The sequence below is a fragment of the Sinohyriopsis cumingii genome, chromosome 1 (genome assembly GCF_028554795.1).
Source record: "Sinohyriopsis cumingii isolate HCF-2022 chromosome 1, ASM2855479v2, whole genome shotgun sequence".
In the NCBI taxonomy this organism is placed as follows: Eukaryota; Metazoa; Mollusca; class Bivalvia; order Unionida; family Unionidae; genus Sinohyriopsis; species Sinohyriopsis cumingii.
In genome coordinates, this window is record NC_142961.1 from 19,586,901 (window position 1) to 19,608,488 (window position 21,588).

General features: G+C 32.9%; 1 protein-coding gene across 1 annotated transcript; it reads right to left on the reverse strand.

Moving 5' to 3' along the window:
- Positions 1 to 1,566: 1,566 nt before the first annotated feature.
- Positions 1,567 to 20,892, reverse strand: LOC149806514 (calcium and integrin-binding family member 2-like). The gene is made up of 7 exons (XM_089954085.1): positions 20,744 to 20,892; positions 14,488 to 14,522; positions 13,919 to 14,018; positions 11,839 to 11,986; positions 10,843 to 10,952; positions 9,659 to 9,747; positions 1,567 to 6,281 (listed from the first exon to the last, which is right to left on the reverse strand). The coding sequence occupies exons 1-7, from the start codon at positions 20,792 to 20,794 to the stop codon at positions 6,260 to 6,262; spliced, it is 555 nt and encodes a 184-aa protein (XP_089810211.1). The 5' UTR covers positions 20,795 to 20,892; the 3' UTR covers positions 1,567 to 6,259.
- Between the last annotated feature and the right edge of the window lie 696 nt (positions 20,893 to 21,588).

Below are 21,588 nucleotides of genomic sequence, written 5' to 3' on the forward strand. Positions count from 1 at the left end.
CAGCCCTACCAAACTTGTTTTAAGAAATAAACGTCACCTGCCCACCTAGTCAGACAATGGTATCTTCGATAAAGTTTGTAATGCTAAATTCCATCAATGCATCATGTACCACTTAGCATACTTTCACTAGAAAACAAACTCTTTTACAAGACCTTGCAAAACTGATATTCACTGGTGCCTTTGTATAATTTTTATGGGATGTTAGCTACAACAGGAAGGATACATACTCTCGCTAGATTTAAGTATATTTATCACTCTGTCTTTATTTATGGACTAATATTCCACATTTCATTTGTCTAACGTCATCATATAGTTTGTTACCACTATTTTAAAACCTAACCTTAGGAAGGGTCTTTAGTAACTTTCCTTTTGTCACAGCAGCAGTAAAACAACCTTTTGTAACAAAAGAATTCAACTACAGTACTCAACCTTGTCTATGAATTCTGTCAAACAAATGTCATTACATCCATGTAATTTCAACTGGCCATTGTTCTGCTCTTGATATTTACAGATGTAAATTCAATACACAGGATTAGGTGCATGGTGTGTAAACATCTCTTGTTGAAACTGATGTTAACCACCTTACATGTACATATAGTGTATGAAGTACAATTCATCTCATACATGGCATATATATTCACAATAGCCTGAGAATGTATGGGCAACCATCATACTACTTGCTATGAGCAATAAGAGATGGAGGAAGGATGTGGACTCCATCAGCCACTGTTCATACTTCACTCCATAGGCAGTTCAGAGTTTCAAAATAATGCATTGGGCCAGGACCAATATGGATAGCACACCCATCCAGGCCAGTAATAGACTAAAATCAATTTTTATCAGGGAAAATAGTAGACCTTAGCTTCAAAGGAAAACAATGTGCATAATTGATGCTCATTTCAAGATTACAAGGTGGCTGTGACACATGTTTTAAGATAAATATCTAGATATTTGTAATATATCTAAGCACAATTTTACAATGTTCTGCTTCCTGCAAGATTTTCACATTTAATTTTATTCTGAAAGTAGGTGTTGTCAAAACTGGGAAAAACAACTTTGGATCAGCATTTCAATCACGATGCACGTTACAAATCAGATTATCAAACCTGGACACAGCTGTACAAGCAAGTGATTCTGCTTTATCAAAGTCCCTACCAAGTAAAAGGCATAAACCAGTAGGTCATAATGCTCATCTTTCATTCTTCTCCAGAAATAATATTTTCACTTAAATTTTTTTTATAGATATTATACAATTTCCAATAAAATAAGCATATGTAAAACAGAAACATTTGATTGACACCATCTTTACCAAGACACTATACTATGTGGTAACATTTGTTACAAAGATATTTGTTCCTGCCAAAAGTGCAGTGCTAATTCACTCCTATTTTAGCATTTTCAGTTGCATTGGGCAACAACCAACAAAAATACTAAAATTTGCAAACAAACAATAAAAATACTAAATCAGATTAACCAATCTGCAAACAGTTATGTATGAAAATATCATGAGTTACAGTATGAGAGACTTGGGACTAGATATTTCTAGGTGTAAGAAAGAAGGAAAACTTTAGGCGTCAGTTTTATTTATTAAAAAAGAGGAGAAAAATCATAACAAAAACATTACACAATAATTAACCATCAAGAATATAAATGTATACTTCTGTGAGCAACATACATTCAACACCAGAAAATATCAATTACTGAGGGTTTATCATTGAAAAACATTTAAACATCCTTAACCAGCCCAGGAAAAATGAAATTCCTTTGACTGTAAATCAGTCTGCTTGAACCTTTTTGCTTTTATAGTCTATTTTACAAACTGCAATAAAAATAATTTCGAACTTACTGATAAATGAAAACTGAAGACAAAACAATTTAGGTTTAGGTGTATAAAATTTTTGAAAATATTTCATGATGCAAAAATGTTTCCTACAAATGACGTAACTAAGGACTGCCCATTAATAAAGATCATCACCTGTTTGTGATGGTTAACCAATTTACCAAAGTTATACAGATATGTAAAAAAAACTGCAAGAATAATTGTACTGTATTAAAAACTCATCTCGAAAAATACAAAAAGTTTGGTTATTTCTCAGCATAAATGCTTTAACAAGCAGTAGGTAAAGAAAATTAGGTTACGAATGAATAAGTACCAACTTTTATTTGTTTGAAAAGATACACTGTTAATTACAGAAGCCATAATTCATAATGACTTTATGATTTTTTTAAAATCTCCTGTAAATTATCATACAGTGTATTGCTAGTAATTTGAAATAACAAAGACAGTTAAAAACCCTATTATTTTCTGGATAATGTCCTAAAATAAGTATCTTCAAATTCTGGTCCTGGCGCAAGTCATCTAGTGGTGTAATGACTTTAATACAAGAGGTTAGTGCCTACATGTAGAGCCCATCATCATCACACTGCAGTAAAGTGTGATCTTGACCACAAGGTCAAAGTCTCAGAGAGTATGCTGCATAATTAATTGTTGTAGCTTCATAGTGATTCATTATAAGTATAAGGAAAAGCCATCAAAGAGTTTAGGAATAATAAGCAAATAAAAGACTATAACCAAACTTCAAAGCAAATTTTCTACAAGTGTGACCTTGACAATTGTGGCCAGTGTCTTGCTGAATGAACAGTCTCAGCATCAATGTTGATTCATCCCAGACAAATCTGAACTAAATCCTAATGCAAGTTTTTGATGATTATGACCTTGACCTCAAAGTCAAAGGAACCAAACAAGCATTTTACAGAATTGACTTACATCTGTAATCCTTCATGCCATGTACGAACAAGTGGTTTATGAAATTGAAGCAAACTTTAACCATACTTTTAAAGCACATTTCCATGCCATTGATCTTGACCCCAAGATGGAAGAACTGAAATAGCATGTCACAGAATGGATTGTCATAGCTTTATTATGACATTAATTAAATAATACTAATGGGTTCATGAAATATATGCAATTAGAAAACCATACAAAAAACTAGAAAAGTGACTGCTATATACATGTATCGTTTTCCTATGAATGTGAGTTAGACATTAAATGTTTTTCCAAACATATTATCTTAGCATATTTATCTCCCTTTTCACAAGTATTATATGAAATACTGATCAAAAGAAAAATAATACTTATATTAAACTGGAAGTATCTGTTTATGTTCTTCCATTTTTATATCTTTTTATCTGTTTTAAAGGAATTCGAAATAATGGATTTCTTGCAGATTTTTATAATACAACTCGATGGTGTTATGAACAGCACCTTCATAAAACCGTGTGTATTGGAAAACTTCAGTGTCATGCTAGTTGGGCTTTTTCAACAGTGAGAATTGTTTTGCAAAAATTAGTATATCCAAAATTTACCAACTTATAATACCATAGGGTAATTTACTTGGTATTTTCAAATCTACCAAAATAAACTGAACTTAGAAAAGCACACCCATGGGAATGGAACATATCAAAATTTCTCTTTACTATAAACACAAAGTATATAATACTTAACTCTTACAGATTTTTTTTCAAAGATTTGTTTGAATCGATCATTTTATAACATAACATTATTCTGACAAAACCAATTCTTCTAAAAGCAAAAATGAAGACTCAGCTAACTATCTAATGAAACATAATTTCAAGGATTATGTACAGAAAGGAAAGATGTTAAGATGTATCATTATGCATTAAGTGCAATCACTCCTAAACAGCCATTAATAAGACGGATACATTTTGTCTAAATAACAGAGATGACTGATAAGACGTATTCATTTTGTCTAAGTAAGAGCAGTGACTGATAAAACTGATTCAATTTGTCTAGATAAGAGAGGTGACCGACAAGCCAGATACATTTTTTCAAGGTACGAGAGGTGACTGCATTGAGACAGACTAATATTAGATGAAGACAAGGGAAGGGAACATCAGACTCTAATTGGATATAAGAGCATGTTGTTAAAGGAATGTGATTCTTATCAGAAGTCAAAATATAGTCTAAATGTAACTCAGACTGGTAAAAATACGAACCATTTCAAGTTGTCTAGTAAAACTAAAAGCACAACAATGTGATGAGATAAAACCATCTGAAAAGTGACCTTGCAACTCTTGATCTATTGTCAATGACAAGAAATTTCTTCAAAGAATTCCAACACAATACGCAAGATATGACCTTATGAAAACTATAATACATGTTTCAGACAGCCATGAAGAGGTTTTTCCAAGAATATTTCGTGGACTTCTAAACATTTTTAAGTTTTTTTCTTACAGGATTTGATATTTCTCACTTTGCTTAGCACAATTAGAAAACTATTTGAAATTACTAGAGTAAAGACATGCCATTCCATCTGATTGCTAGCAATGTCATGTGTTGTCTGACCCACCCAATTTGATCTCAACTTATTTGTTTATTCATTACTTTTGAGCAATACATAAATAACCAAAATCATAATTTAAAAGGATAGAGTTCACATGTTCTATATCCCTTCTGAAAAATTCAAGTCTTTGGTAAGGTTCAACACGTTTCTTAACAAATGCAAAGACTTTTTAGGGAATATTTTTTCTTTAAAGTGGTTTTCAAGGCAACAATCAAACTCAAGGATTTTTCAATGTTGTATGAAACATGTCAAAAAAAGCAAAATGAATAAGTGAACTTTACAGAAAATACTACAGAAAGATGTTGAATTCTGTTACCATCACATTTCGTTTTGCCCATGCTGAATCCAAAAATATATAAGGCATATTTGTCAAGCAATTACAAAATAAAATATTGATGCCTTTTTCCCGCCTTTGAGTTGCGTGAGTTCAACAGTAGCAAAATCAATATATATTCTTAAGAGGATGTACTGATTTTGGACCATATAATCAGAATGACCTAATTATAATAATAACTTATCAGAAAGTAGAAACTTGTTCTAGAAATTATTCTATACAAAACATAACATAGTATGAACAACGCATGAAATTAAACAAAACCAATTCTGAAACAGCGCACAACCTTGTAATTTGAATATTTTGCCCGCTCTGCTGTGGCCTCATTTCCCATGGCGATTAGTACCCTCCAAGGTGAAAACACTAAGTTTCATCACTGTACAAACAAACTGTCTACGAAAGTAAGCTAAATGCAGAAACTTAACATAATCAGTGGAGCATGAAAAAGTAGGTTACAATTACATGCTTTTGGTGGCAAGTAGTACCCTCCAAGATGAATGCACATGCCAAGTTTCATCGGTTAATATTATAGTTTCAGAAACACTGAGCTAAATACAAAACCTTAATGTGAAAGCCTATAACAACAACGTCATCTGAAAAGTGACCCTCATCTTACCACTGCTTCACAGGAAAGACAAATATTATGAAATTATAATAATATGTTAAGTCAGAAAATGTAACAGCATGTAGTTAAACTGAATGCAAAGAAATAGGATATATATTGTAAAGATTCAAAATTAGCCAGCAACTAAGAATCTCTACATTATGAAAACAAAGAATAAAATATATTTACATGTTATAAACTTGCATAGCATTCCTACCATGAAGTAAATTACACTTCAAAGTTGCACTAATGTGCATCAATATATAAACAATCTTGATTGATATGTTCAATTATTTCAAAGCTGTTTCATTCACCATAATTTCTCTTTGAAAAATGTACAACAATTTGGATTTGCCAAGAAATAAATATCAATATCCCACATCCTAATTAATTCAGGTGTTATTTTTCCCTTGTGGAGAAAGGTAAGACATTGCTGTTACTTATTGTGGACAAAATACTGGTAAAAGCTGTAGAAATTGAAATCCTTTAAACCATTTTTATCAATAACAAAAAATATTTTTATTTTTATTAAATTTCCAGTAGTTTAGCTTATTGGATTTTAAAACTGAAACAAATGTAAACATTAGAATAGTATTTCTGTTCCATAAAGACATAAACTTATTTGCTGATATCATTAATAAACTCCAACAGATGTGAAATAAAAATAAAAAAACAATAAACTTTCTTTCTTTCAGTAGTTCAATACAAACTTAAAAGCTTTGGTATAATTTGTTTTTTACCATTCTTTTCCTTAAATCTAGTAACATATATCCAGACAATAGATTTTCAATTAACTTTTAACTAAAATTATTAATCTTCTTTTTTTCTTACATAGTGATAAAATAAATCATGGTTTATATTCATATACAGGCATGCTATGTATAAACTTCCTTTCCAAGAATTCAAATGCTGCTAGTAAATTAAGTGCAAGGAGTTGTTCACATCTTAGTCTTGCTTCTATAGTCGGATGCGGAAGGAACTGAAAAAATAAGACATTTCTTTTTACATTACACAAAACTAATTTCTATAAATATGTGTGTGTGTGTGTGTGTGTGTGTAGAATACAGTAAAATTATACTATCACCTCCTCTACCCCCCTTTCCCTTCCACATAATGATTGTGACATAAATCTAGATTTGTCCACTTTCACCTTACTTTTTATGCCAGTCATTCAGATCAAAATTGTTTGATGGCGTTGTAAATAGTATTTAAATACAACATTAGGTATACGTTTAAATTTCACCATTTCCATTTATTTTTTTCCAACCTCTGTGTGTGTGTGTTTGTGCATGTATGTGTGTGGAGGGGTGTATGGGTGTAAGTGGGTGTGACCTTGATTTTTAACATAGCCAGGGATCACCCTGGGCTTTGCCATTGTCGCAAATTGCAATTTATTTTCCTTATTGGCAACAAAATATACCATCTGGCGACATTTTTTGCAACAAACATTTTGGTTGTTTAATTTGTACATACAATCATGGATTTCAAAGGGACAACGAAAGGAAGCCACAAACATGGATGCACAATGGAATCTGGAATCTGTTATATAACCAAATCCTTTGTTTGTATTGACAAACCCATCTATACAGTGCATTGTTACATCATAATCCACTTATGTTGACATCTGGCCTAAGTAATGTATGCTGTAATAGACTCAGTCATGCTACCAGACCATACCTACAATTGACTTACCTCTGAAGACACAAACAGAAACAGCTTCAATTAATTGAATGACGGCTAATCCTTCTGTTGTTGTTTTAAATGAACCAATAAAATAGTTTTGCTGAAACTTCTGAGAAAACTGATTGCCTTTGAAGTACCAATTATTGTGTGTAAATACAAAGCAAATGGAACAAATCTCAATCAGAATTATATACTGTCAACAGTAAAGCTTTATCATGGGTAAACGAAAGTTTACCATTGCGTGTTGATCGTCTCATCCTTGACAAAATTAACAGCATTTGGATTTAGTGCAAATTCATCAGACAACACAGTCACTGAACCTGATGTTATACCAGACATTCCAACATCATCTACATGTTCCCGAAAAATTTCTCGACAGCTGGAAACTTGGGCATCTGTGGCTGAGATATGATACAAAGTTAAAGCAGGTGTTCTGTGATATATGTATCAAGGCACAAGTTGTCAATTCATTTACAACTGGCTGTGATATTTTGAAGAAGGAGTGTGTCACCAAACATGAATCCAGGTGGGGTAAGTTAATTTTGCTCAGTGATCTTTTACTTTTGCCATCAATCCTGTGTTATGACTCCAGGGACTTAAACTACACAAGAAATAACAAAACAAACAAGTTTTGCATAATTGAAAATAATTTATTTCTCAGAATACAGGAGCAAAATAATTAAATTAACTTACAGCATGGTGAATAATTTCTATTTCCTAAAAGTCCTTTCAAGAAATCAGAATATGTTCCAAAGAAAAATGTCCCTTCTATGTTGAAGTTTCAAATGTACAGAAAGATTTCCAAAGAATTCAAATAGTCGTTAAATCAATTTAGTTAATACCGTAGTTATTCAAGCATGTCATGCAAAAAATAAATCTTTTCAAAAACCAAGTTGGGAGATTGAATCTGAACACACGCAGATTAGGACCTACCATCATGAAGTTTTTTTGCGGCATTTTTAAGCATCATTTTCACTAAATATTCACTGATTTTTCTGGTCAAAATATATGTGAAAATTTCATATTATGGTCAGATGTGCCCAGACTGCACAATAGCTATTGGTTAGGCTCAAGCCTCTTTGGCATACTTCAAAAAGCCGCTTGTTCTACAGTGAGTGAAAGCACTAGCGATTGATTGAGAAATAAACAATGCCCTTTTTTGTTATAACTAACAATGTCTAAAATGGGTGTGAATTTATGTTAACAGATAAATTATTTCCCACATTTTATATCCAATCTTATTTCCTTATTGTTAACTCACGTATGCATATAACACTCCTTATTAAATAACATTTATTCCGAATTAGTTTTTTGGGGAAGATATGATCTGTATGTTTCTTTATTCCTTCTTTTAATTAATGATGGTAATTAATGCTATATTTATGGTACATTAATGCCAGGTGTTGACTCATGTAAGTTTCATTTATGGGAATGGATATCCTGTTTGCTTCTCAAGAAAAAATCTACACATCCAGTGATTGCTCTTGGGAGTTAGGAAACAACGCGTGTAAAGCACGGCAAAAATAAATTACTGAACACATGGTTGACAACGAAGTACTTTGTGAAGCTAGCCGGGGGGGCCGGGCAGGGGGGCATTTTTTTTCTGCTTAATACCTGATGTTTCTATTTAAAAAATGAGAGATTGAATGTGTGTGTGTGTGATTTGGATTTTTAACATAGCTTTAACAATTTTTCAGTCATATCACTTTGACATTTGCAGTGTGACAGTTTATAGTGATGTCTAGCACTGGGGCATCATCCCACAGACAAGCAGCGTGATGTCCCATCCAATCATATTATCCTGACACCAGGCTGATGAGTCCTAAAACTAACATCTTAATGCTGAGTGCCAAGCAAGGCAGCTGTTAGTACCATTTTTTAAGTCTTTGGTATGACTCGGCCAAGGATCGAACCCATGACCTCCCGCATCCGAAATGGACTCTCTAACCACTAGGCCACTGGAACAGTGTGAGAGAAGGAAAGAAACTGTAGATGTAGATGTCAGAAAAGTTGATATTTTACATTTGATAATGCAGTTATTTCAGGTGACAACAGACATACCTATACACTAATGGTGATGCAAGATACAAAGACCATGGAAGTAGTGCAAAACAATCATGTAAGGATCTATTTTGTAATATTATAGCTGATATATTATAGCTTTATTGCTTGTTGTCAATAAAGTAATAACTATCCCATCTTTTTAAATTTTCATTGCCTATCACATTAATAGACCTGGAAAAATATTCACTACTTGCTCTGGCAACATTTTTTGAAAATTGGCGACAAAATATTGAGGCTGGTGATTTTTTTGGCTACAACTTTTTAAAAGCCAGGACCATCCCTGATAGCTTTAACAATTTTTCAGTCATATGACTGATGTCTTGTGACAGTTTATAGTGATGTCTAGTACTGGCACATCATGCCACAGACATGTAGCATGTTGTCCCACCCAGTCACATTATTCTGACACCAGGCCGACCAGTCCTAACGCTAACCTCTTAATGCTGAGTGCCTAGCAAGGGAGCTGTTTGTTTCATTTTTATACATCTCTGGTATGACTCGGCTGAGGTTTGAAACCAACAACCTCCCACATCCAAGGCGGATGCTTTGACTACTCGGCCACATGAGTGGTCTGTTTTTCCAAACTGATTTTGTACATACATTACTTACTTCATAAAGTCTGGAGCTTTAGAGATGACATGCTCAAATTCAGCAAAGGACAGAGAATCATCATCATCCAAATCAGCTTCTTCAAAAATCTGAAAGAAAAACATGTCAGTCATATTTAAAAATGTAAGGCCGCCAAAATGATGAAATAATTCTACTAAAACAGTAAAAAGGTAAACATTGATTAAAACTAAATCAATTTTAAAATTACTGCATTTCATAAACAAATCTCACATTCTCTTCCACACACTGAGATTTTACAAATCAAATTTCCACTTGTACGGATATCTACTAAAATTTGGGCAGAAACTCATTCAGGACAAGTGCTTTTTATTCCTATTTAAAGACAAGTTGGCAAGTGATAATTCGTTTGAGTTAATTACTTTATCTACATTTCTTGGGCATGCTTGCCTCTACCTCTATTTACTCCTTATGTCCTATTCTATATAAATCCTGTAGTCACGGTCATCTGTCACATGTGCACTTATAAGTTTACTACTTGACAATATTGGGGTAAGTTATGGAATTATCAACCAATTAAACCCTTCAAACATAACACACTGCCAACAATGTAACATGAATCACTGCCAATCAGGTGACCAAATCTACTGCCAACAATGTAACAGGAATCACTGCCAATCATGTCACAAGAACCACTTCCAACAATGTACACTATGGGTAATAAATTATAGAAAAAAACTGTAACAAGAGCATTTCTTTCTTTTCTCTCCTAGAAGTCCATCTGTTCACTCACTGTTATTGCATCGCTGATACAACCTGACACTTATGAAATCATGATGGCTACTAAAAAAACTGCCCAGTCAAGTAAATACTGGCATTTCTTTTATCAGATCATTTTAGTCAGCATGCAAATTTGGGACTCTCTATAACTTATGCTCAATAAATGTTTTTGATTTACGGCTATTAATCTTGAATATTTAATTCTGAATGAGAGCAATTAATCTTGAATATTTAATTCTGAACGACAGTAATTAATCTTGAATATTTAATTCTGAACGACAGTAATTAATCAGGAATATTTAATTCTGAACGACAGTAATTAATCAGGAATATTTAATTCTGAACGACAGTAATTAATCAGGAATATTTAATTCTGAACGACAGTAATTAATCAGGAATATTTAATTCTGAACGACAGTAATTAATCAGGAATATTTAATTATTACATTGTCGATCAACTGCTGCATGTCTTCATCAGACAAATGCTGATCTCCTGTCAGTCTGTTCACTACCTCTTGCAGATCACGACTGGAAATGACATCATCCTCATCAAAATCTGAAATATTAAGATTCTAATTAATGGATTAATCTAGACGTTGAGCACCAAAGACATCTAAATAAAATCTCTGAAAATAAATAACGGTTTAAACTGTGAAAAGGAAGATGCTGAAAGAGCAGCTTGTACAGCTTGATGTGTGCTTACCATGTGATATATTACGTGTCTAGGTCAAAGACAATTGTGATAAGACTTAGTCAGACAATTGCTTTATGCAAGTGACATAAAAGTGAAGCTTGACTTTATTTTCTTCATCATAGGTTATGTTAATGAATCACACCTTTTACAAATTATCTTAAACATGCCAATAAACCCAATGAAAATTATGTTTTCTCCATAATACAAATAAACATATTTCATTCTGTGTTTCAATAATTATTAAAATTATTTTATTCTTGTGTTTTATTGGCACTAAAACACATTACTGACTAGATCATAGAAATGAAATGAAAGTTTGTTAGATTATTAGCTAAATCACAAAGAGGAAAGGGGAGCTAAGTGTCTTACTAATGACACAAGGAGGCAGCCTGTTTGCATAAAGTTAGTAGTTTCCTTTGCTGTGACCAAATTTGCCAGACTTATATCAAAGTGATAAAATTTCATGTAATCATGTAATGTTAATTGATTATTGTACTGTTACCATTTTAGTTTAAGCACCTGATAAGAGTGATATATTTTCTTTTCTAATGAAGAAAAAATTTAAAAGCTGAATCCATCTTGCATCCTATAAAATGCATGTAATTGTGATCTCAGATTACACTCATAAGAAAAAAAATCAGAAACCAGAAAGTTGTGCTCCACTGGTCCTAATTCCATCCATATTTTTTAAATAAAATTGAAGATACCAAGAGTTGTCCATAGATCTGAACTGAATTGTTATACATACCATAGATCCTGAATGCATATTCCACTTTGACACTTTTGGGGGCATTTTCACTGAAAACAGACATCATATCCAGAAAATCCTCAAAGGACATAGTGCCATCATCAGAACTGGAAAAAACTTTACAAATACGGTCCTTGAATGGATTCACCTGCAAAAACATGGACATCTTTCAACTCAGAACTCACCAAAGATTTTAAAAAATATATCTTGTCAACAACAAAATATTGAAAGGATGTTGGGTTTTTTTGGAGGGGGAGGGGAGGCAGGGTTTAAGGGTATCCTGTTCCTCTGAAAATATTTTTAAAAAAAACATTTAGAATTCCCAATGCAAGCAACATGCTGTTTAAAAAGTTGTTTCAAACTGGTATATCATGGCCACATATGACAGTCCAAGGTCCCATTCCCAATCAATCAAGAAAATCCATGATCTTGGAAATTGGAATCATCTCTCTATAACCTTGTATGTCACTACCAAAACATTTGCTCACAGGAATTTTGAAGCAATTAATGTCTCGATCATTAAAAATACTTGTTTCAATTAGTGATGTGTGGTATTACTGGTATCAATTAGTGATGTGTGGTATTACTGGTATACTGGTTTACCATAGTACTTTACCCAGCAGTATGTACATAGTACTTTTTCACTGTAATGGTACTACAGTAATTTCCATCAGTAAGGAATATATGGGAATTCCAAAGTAATCTTGTTCAGAATATAATGATATTACATGTAAATGTATGTTTTCATAACAAAATAATTCAAAAATTATGAGTGTTTTCACAAAATAGTTCTATCTGACACAAATTAATTCAAATATTATAAATATAATTAGATCTATTAACCTTTGATCCTACATTTGACATGTGTCATGTATAGCAACATGGCAGTCAAATGAGATGTTGTGAAAGATATATGTGCCCTATTCAACATTTGAAAAAGTTTCAATTTACCAGCATAATTTATGTTAATGTGGTAAGTACATGTATTCCTCTGTAAAGGCAGACTCATCCTAAGATTTTCTAAGAGCAGTGGTTTTTCTATTTGTATTTCAGATAATTACTCTAATAAAATAAATATATTCTTGGGTTTTTTGTCAGTATGTTTTATGTTTACTGGCCCTCTCTGATAAATATCTTGCCTGGGTGTTAGAATTCCACACAAAGTTTCCCTGCCTATTATATCAATAGTGTAGCTTGTAAACTGTGTGCCTCAGTATCAGTACTTGCTATTTTTATCAACAAGCTCTCTAATGTCAGCCAAATGACAGGGTGTCTGCTGCAGTGTATGCTTGACCATCATGCTTTAGTTACAACTAGACAACAATTAACAAATTCATCTAATATAAAGTACTGATAGTTTAATTGGGGGGAGGGCTATGTTTTTCTTCTTGCCAAGATATATTTTTTCCATTATCTCAACGTAATTTTTTTTCTAATAATATGGATAAAAAATGGGGTCATTTTGCAATAAATCAAAGTAAGATATTTTTCCCAGCTACTTGAGAGCTGGACTATTTTTTAAAAATCCCAGTCCCTTGCCCCAAAAAATTAAATAGTTGGTCCTAAATATAAGGTAAACCCCAATATCTATCATGGTATGTTCAGAAATACCTTAGTATAATGTTGTAAAAAAAATGTATGGTACACAACTCTAGTATCCATAGGCAGTACTTCTGACTCAAGATCACGCTGTCCTTATGAATGGTGTCTTTAGGGCCAGCCTCACATTCAGTTACATGTTACCTTAGTTTTTACAACCAGGGGCTGCTCTTTGCCCCATGAAAGACAATAGAGTCAACAATGCCTCAGACAATCCAACCTGTCATGGTTATATTTCAAAGGAAACATGTTTACACATTCATCCTGCTACCTGTCCCCTCCATACAACAACCACTCTTCACTTTAAAGTGGGCTTTATAGTCTAAATTTAGTGTAAGGTATTTTTGTACTCATAATTATAGGTCATCAATCAACCCCAATTTTTCCTAGAGATAAAACAGCTCATTTATTCTACACTGGATGCTTAATATCATCCACTGAAGTCATAATTTTGCAAAACTAATGTAAAAATAACACCCACCTTAAGTTCTGGTAGATCATCTTTAATACGTTCTATTGGAATCTTAGCATTTTTGTCCTTGGCTTTTCCTTGCTCTAGTTCAACAAACCTCTTATGGACACTGAAAAAGATACACCTGTTGTCTGGAATAGATACACCTGTTGTCTAAATAAGGTGCTAACAATTAATCTTGGACAAAGACAATGAGTCACATCTAATTTTCTGAATATGTTAAGTTACAAATATTATCCAGCAAAGCATTACAAAATTTGTTATCCTACAAAACATCTACCATCTCTAAAACAATACAAAACGAAATACATCATAAAAAAGATAACAATGAAATATATCATTAAAGGATAATAATTTTGATCAGCTATTACATATTCCATAAAGATGCTAGATCAAACATGATATACTTATTTTTGTCAGACTGAATTCACATATTCATTATTCATATTTTTGGTTTGGGGCAAATGGTATCGGTATGATGTGACATAGTACCTAACAATTACACGTATTTGTATGGTCTCACTGAGAAATTGGTTTACTAAAAGATAAGAACAAACCATCAATGATGAAATACTCACTGAAGGATTTCTTTCTTGGTAAAATAAGTCAACTCCTGAGAAATAAATGCAAAATAAATGTTGTAAGTTTAGACAGATAAGAGATCATACAAGAAGCAGTTTGTAAAATACATTTATATTTATACAAGATTTACAGTAGGTTATAAGAAATACTTGCCTAAATGTTCTATCTTCATCATCATAACAAATTTCAAAAATATAAATCATTTCAAAACATTCCCAGAACCATCATGTCAGAGCTCTCTGTAAATGCTTCCATCTTGGACCGTCAAATGCTAGTCTTGGATGTCCAATATTCTAACACACTGCATCCAATGAGGAGTTGATAGATTGACACAATGCATCCAAAAAAAGGAGTTGATAATTAGATACACTGCATCCAATGAGGAGTTGATAGATTGACACAATGCATCCAAAAAAAAAGAGTTGATAATTAGATACACTGCATCCAATGAGCAGTTCATAATTAGACACACTGCATCCAATGAGGAGTTGACAGATTGACACAATGCACCCAAAAAAAGAGTTGATAATTAGATACACTGCATCAAATGAGGAGTTGATAGACTGACACAATGCATCCAAAAAGGAGCTGATAATTAGATACACTGCATCCAATGAGGAGTTGATAGATTGACACAATGCATCCAAAAAGGAGTTGATAATTAGATACACTGCATCCAATGAGCAGTTCATAATTGGACACACTGCATCCAATGAGGAGTTGACAGATTGACACAATGCACCCAAAAAAAGAGTTGATAATTAGATACACTGCATCAAATGAGGAGTTGATAGATTGACACAATGCATCCAAAAAGGAGCTGATAATTAGATACACTGCATCCAATGAGGAGTTCATAATTAGATACACTGCATTCAATGAGGAGTTCATAATTAGATACACTGCATCCAATGAGGATTTCATAATTAGACACTGCATCCAATGAGGAGTTCATAATTAGACACACTGCATCCAATGAGGAGTTCATAATTAGACCTGATAATTATACCGATATCCTCATTTATCTGAAAATCTGAATCCTCCTGAGGTCCGTTATCCCTGACAGGTTAGAAAAGTGATATTGAGCAAGAATTTTGATTATATGAATGAATTTTCATATTCCAAGAATTCTTACATTCACAAAAAGAGAAGAAATTCAAATTTTAAGGAAACTAAACAGTAGCAATAATTAAAGCCAATATGATTTATTAAAGAAAACATTAATAAATTTGCTTTTCACATGATATTTTTATGCCCACTAATCAACTCCTAGTTTTCCTATCAAGACATAATTCCTGAAGACTGAAGGTTTAGAACAGAGCCTACAGAGAGTTCTGTTCCCATTTTGCAAGGTAAAGCTTATTTTGGTATGTAGGGGTTCTGCAAGGTAAAGTTTATTTTGGTATGTAGGGGTTCTGCAAGGTAAAGTTTATTTCGGTATGTAGGGGTTCTGCAAGGTAAAGTTTATTTTGGTATGTAGGGGTTCAGCAAGGTAAAGTTTATTTTGGTATGTAGGGGTTCTGCAAGGTAAAGTTTATTTCGGTATGTAGGGGTTCTGCAAGGTAAAGTTTATTTCGGTATGTAGGGGTTCTGCAAGGTAAAGTTTATTTTGGTATGTAGGGGTTCTGCAAGGTAAAGTTTATTTTGGTATGTAGGGGTTCTGCAAGGTAAAGTTTATTTCGGTATGTAGGGGTTCGGCAAGGTAAAAATTATTTTGGTATGTAGGGATTTATTATTGTGTAACTGCACCACAGCACCGCTCTGGTGGCCTAGTGCTTAGAGCATCTGACTCAGATGTGGCAGGTCTTGGGTTTGATCCCCGGCCGAGTCATACCAAAGACTTATAAAAATGGTACTAACAGATGCCTTGCTTGGCGCTCAGCATTAACAGGCTAGTGTTAGGACTGGTCGGCCTGGTGTCAGAATAATGTGACTGGGTGGGACATCATGCTACATGTCTGCAGCATGATGCCCCAGTGCTAGACATCAATATAAACTGCCACACTGCAGACATTGTAGCGATATGACTGAAAAATTGTTAAAGCTACGTTAAAAATCCAAATCACACACAAATCAGACACACTGCACCACAGCAAAATAAAGCTGGATATTAACAGATTGTCAAATTTAAGGTTTTGCAAGGCTTTAAGTTTGGAATTTTTTATTTTGTTTGAGGTTTCAGTGTACTTTGAAAATCTGAATATGGCTGAAATATATGTGGTAAAAATGGAGGCTTTATCCAGTAATGACTCAAAATAGTGTCATGGGGTGTTGCAATGGAAGCTCCAACCTAATATCATGATCTTCTGAACCATCTGTATACAGGGGGCAGGGGCCACAATAGGAATCTCTGATTTAATTAATATACCAAAAAACTGAATGTATGCAATACCAAAAAATTGAATGTATGCAATGAAACTGAATAAAATTCAGCAGTTAGATCAAAACTTCGCATAAAATCAATATAATTTAGGCCTTGTAGATGACATGGTGCTTGTATCCCCAAAGTGTCAATCATGCATTTAGATACAAATTCAAAAGCTAAGTACAATATTCCATATCTCTCAACTTAGGTAAACCATAACATCTATATGCATGGTCCACAATGAACACTATTATTTGAGCAAAGTGACCTCTCTCAAGTGACCTCCCAAATAAGCCGATGTTATTAGAAATCACAAGCAAAAAGTGTAAAACAGTTTAAAATTTATTATGTTCAAAATAATCAGTTTAAACTTCAGTTTCTGCATATTCCATATCAGATGATTAAGGTACTCTACTAATAAAATTACATTAAAATTGTATAAACCTACCAGAACTTTTCTTCATTTGCTTTACTTGTTGCATAGCATAGTTACAGTAACCTAACAAATAGTTTATAGTTGAAAACTGGTAACTGTTTGCATAGTTGACATCATTATTTATATGTAACGGGATGAAATATTAAACAAAATATGTAATGGGATGAAATATTATACAAAATATGTAATGTGATGAAATATTATACAAAAATGATAAATTATATTACTCATGGACATAGACACATTCACTTTTAAACACAAAAATCTACCAAAACTCAAATTTACACACCTATTTTCATGGATAATGTGTGCACTTTTGGCAGGAATTCTGTAAATAGCATTGTAATGTGAATTTTTTGCAAGAATTTTGCAGATGGCAATATAACTTGTGGCATTTATGATCATCAAATTTGCACCAAAACTGACAACAAAACACAAAACTTCTTTTTCTAACTTTCTATCTCCATCTCTGAAAACAAAAATAACAAACAAACTGACCTTTTACTTTGATTATTAATGTTTTTTACTGACATAAAAAGGAGCTGGTTGTGGGGGGGGGGGGGGGGGCAGGTTTACTTAAAATCAAAGCAAAGTTTAGTGAACTTAGGCTAAATGTCTGGCTCATGGGTGACTGTTTTGTCACTCCGCTTTCAAGGATCCTTTATAAATATGGGTAAATCAATTTCCCATCTTTTGGATTTTAGTCACAGCAGAATTATTTAATCTGTCTGATTTTTTTATGTAACTGATCTGTGCATACAGTCAATTCATATACAATACAGTACACCAAGCAATTCATATACAATACAGTACACCAAGCAATTCATATACAATACAGTACATCAAGCAATTCATATACGATACAGTACACCAAGCAATTCATATACAGTACAGTATACCAAGCAATTCATATACAATACAGTACACCAAGCAATTCATATACAATACAGTACACCAAGCAATTCATATACAATACAGTACACCAAGCAAAACAGAGTTAACCAAATTAGTTTCTGGTAAAAAAAAATCATTTTCAGTTTTTATTGTTTTAACATCTATGACGAATGCTTTGATTTACAGCAGTAGTTTATTATACAACTGATATACTCTGAAATGATAACTCTGAAAAGTTCTGCATACAGTGGTTCACTTTGTAACATTTTTTTAATCACATTTTTCACCAGGGTGAAAATAATAACTGGCTCTCAGCATCCTGTCTGGTGATTATTAATGCTGTAATTTATAAGAATGAACAAAGGTTTGGTCTTGTTGTAATTTATAAGAATGAAGCAAGGTTTGGTCTTCTTGTAATTTATAAAAATGAAGCAAGGTTTGGTCTTGTTGTAATTTATAAGAATGAAGCAAGGTTTGGTCTTGACCATAGGGGTTTATATTTTAATGATGCATGTATTTTACTGTCAGCACATTACTCCTTTCAGAGATTTCAACACAATAGTAGGGGTCCACACTGGACAAGAAATTTGGGTCAAATGATTTCTCTCTCTAGCCAAAACAGGGTGAAATGGGTGAAATATGAGAGGTGCAGGTGAAAATTCAATTTTTTGTATTGTTTAAAATAGTCACTTTCAACTCTTGTGCTTGCAAATTTTCATGTAAAATTTTTTATAATTATTAAAGCAGTTCTTACTTTGCTTATCCATACTTCTTTCATAACATAGATACTGTATACCAGGACAATTTCAAAAATAGATTGAAGTCAGAAATCAGCAACTGTTTCATAGCAGAAGTATGTTAAAAGGATGAAGTATTGGATACAATTATTAACTGTATTAGTAGTGGACTTGGATATGTCCACTGTATTAATATTCCATTCCAAATGGACCATAACAATTTAATTAATTCACTTGCTTTTTTCCATAAAGCATATGTGAGTTTTCTGTTGGAATCTGGTATCTAGGTAACATACATTTAACATATGGCATTTAAAATCAACAATTAACATCATAGCTGACCACTAACCATAAAACTGTTCTTGAACTTTCCACTTTATTCTCTAAAGGGAATTTTAACTAAAAAAGTCTCTTGTTTTACTTTGGTTGTTAATGCATTATTTTGAAACAAGTGGAGGTGGGGAAATGGGGTGAATCAAGAATAGTAAGTGAAATTTACTTTTAGTATGTATCCCAAGTAAAATTACACACTGCATGGCAACTATATCCCTTGATTAGACATCCCCAAATATGGACCTCAATCGTTAATATTAACTATATTTTTATTAATTTTTTACCATGGGCCAGTCCTGTCTATGTTTAAAAAGTCAATAGTATAAGGTATTTTAATTTGGGATTTGGCTGCCAAGAAAGTAAAAAGGATTTGGGAGAATTTATAAGAACAACGCCTTTTACAACCAAATATAAGAGATTAACTGGTTCATCCACTGTTGAAATTAAGATTATTTTTTTTCTTTATTTCTTGTTTTTGTATATTTATTACACAGGATTATGTCTGTGGTGTCTACTGTTTTTCTTTTCTTTCTATTTTACCTTCCAAATGCTACCTGCAAATCCTGAAACCCCTATCAATACAATTGATACATACAAATTGTGTAAAGTACAAGTCATATAGGTCATGTAGCCATTTATAGAAATGACTCCTTCAGTAATAGGTGTCATTTTTTAGAATTTGATTACACATAAGTTTTAATGGAAATTATTCACTTTGTTTGGAATCCTCATACATATGATCTGTATTCCGTTGGGAACACATTTATTTACATGCAATGAGAAATACATATAGCAAAATCAAAATTTAAATTACAAGGGTAGTTTTAGATGAGGTCAACCTAAATGTGAGATCCAGTACACAATCGACTGAATATGTGCTGTGATGTCACAATGAAAGCAGTTTGTGTTGAAAATGAATTTGTACCACCCAAGACCCGACATCCTCTATTTTTGACGAAATTTATTATCTGGCCACCACAGTAAAAGACCCAGCGATCAATACATTTCGTCTACGAGTTTTTTTTTAATGACATTTAATGTGCAAAGCATTGACCTATCATGAATGAATAAATTCTGATTAAACAATTTTAGCATTACATTTGAGAACATCAACTTTGGAGTAAATGCGCCTACATTACCACAATGACATACACCTGAAAAATACTTCCTAATTAAAAAATACCCTTGAATAGTTATTTCTTGGGAAGGTATGTGTCTATTTGTTGCCGTATCTTTTTTTTTTTGTGTTCATCTTTTAAAATATCTTTGAAGGTTCCTACGTACGTAAATACTCATTTAATTCTGGAATTGAATATGGAATACTGCTATTGTGCAGAATTTGACGTCATCAAAACTTGTCACGATCTGTTTGTTATGAAACTGCCTACTATGCAGTCGTTTGTTACGGTCATTCCAGGAACAGTGTATTATAAAGGGCAAAGAATGGGGTACTTTAGTAACTCATTAATTAAATAAAGTCATCAAACCTGGTAATCATCAAGTTCTTGCTCAGTAAAAATGCTTTGTGTGCCTCCCATTTTTCTGTTAGTGTTACCACTGTAAATATTTCCGTCTCTTTGTAAACTGGTACCCGGTCCACTAAATGAAATTATAGAATTGGTCCCCTATCGATTTTCGGCTACGCTTGGATCTTAGTATGGTGGAGCTCACCAGATAATATGTACTTTTGAGAGAGTGACGTATGTAAGGTGAAGTAGTTCGCATTTAAAACATGCACAGTGGAGAGAATGTTTGCATACCTCTATGCTACATTAATGTAATGTGGATGATATTTCTTTTGGATATTGTACTTTTGGAAATTTTACATGATTTAAGCACACTGCTAACTAAAATGACTGCTCCCTTGTGTTAAAAAATCAGTCTGAATTAGTCTAAAGTACACTATACATAGCAGCTATTAAAATAGGGAAAATGAATTTTGCCAGACTAGACAATACCAGCTTCTGAAAGTGCAATGAATGAATTACCAAATATATAAAATGTAAAAAAAGTTATCGGCTCTTTTTTGTACAATTAACCTCTGAAGTTCAGGAAGTGAAAATGACCAAGTAGAGCTAGCACTTTTTTGAAAGATGCACATTTGAAGTAAGGCCAAGCTGTATACTCTATAACCCATAGTACACCCATCAATCATACACCAAAATATAGGGAATTAAAGGTTCTTTGCATTATACCTAAGATATACAAGGTCTTTTTTAAATAGCCAGTATAACCAGTGAGGAAAGCCGGGGACATTCTTTTTCTTTAAAATCCTAAAAACTATGCAAAATACGAAACTATAGAGCGCCACCTATGATGACAGGACAATAAT

Excerpts from the sequence above, each read along its gene's own strand:
- LOC149806514 (XM_089954085.1), bottom strand. The coding sequence starts at position 20,794 with ATGGGAGGCACACAAAGCATTTTTACTGAGCAAGAACTTGATGATTAC. Across the intron at positions 11,987-13,918 it reads ATGATCTACCAGAACTTAAG|GTGAATCCATTCAAGGACCG; the intron begins GTGGGTGTTATT and ends ATGTTTTTGCAG. Across the intron at positions 9,748-10,842 it reads TGCAGCAGTTGATCGACAAT|ATTTTTGAAGAAGCTGATTT; the intron begins GTAATAATTAAA and ends TTTTTCTTTCAG.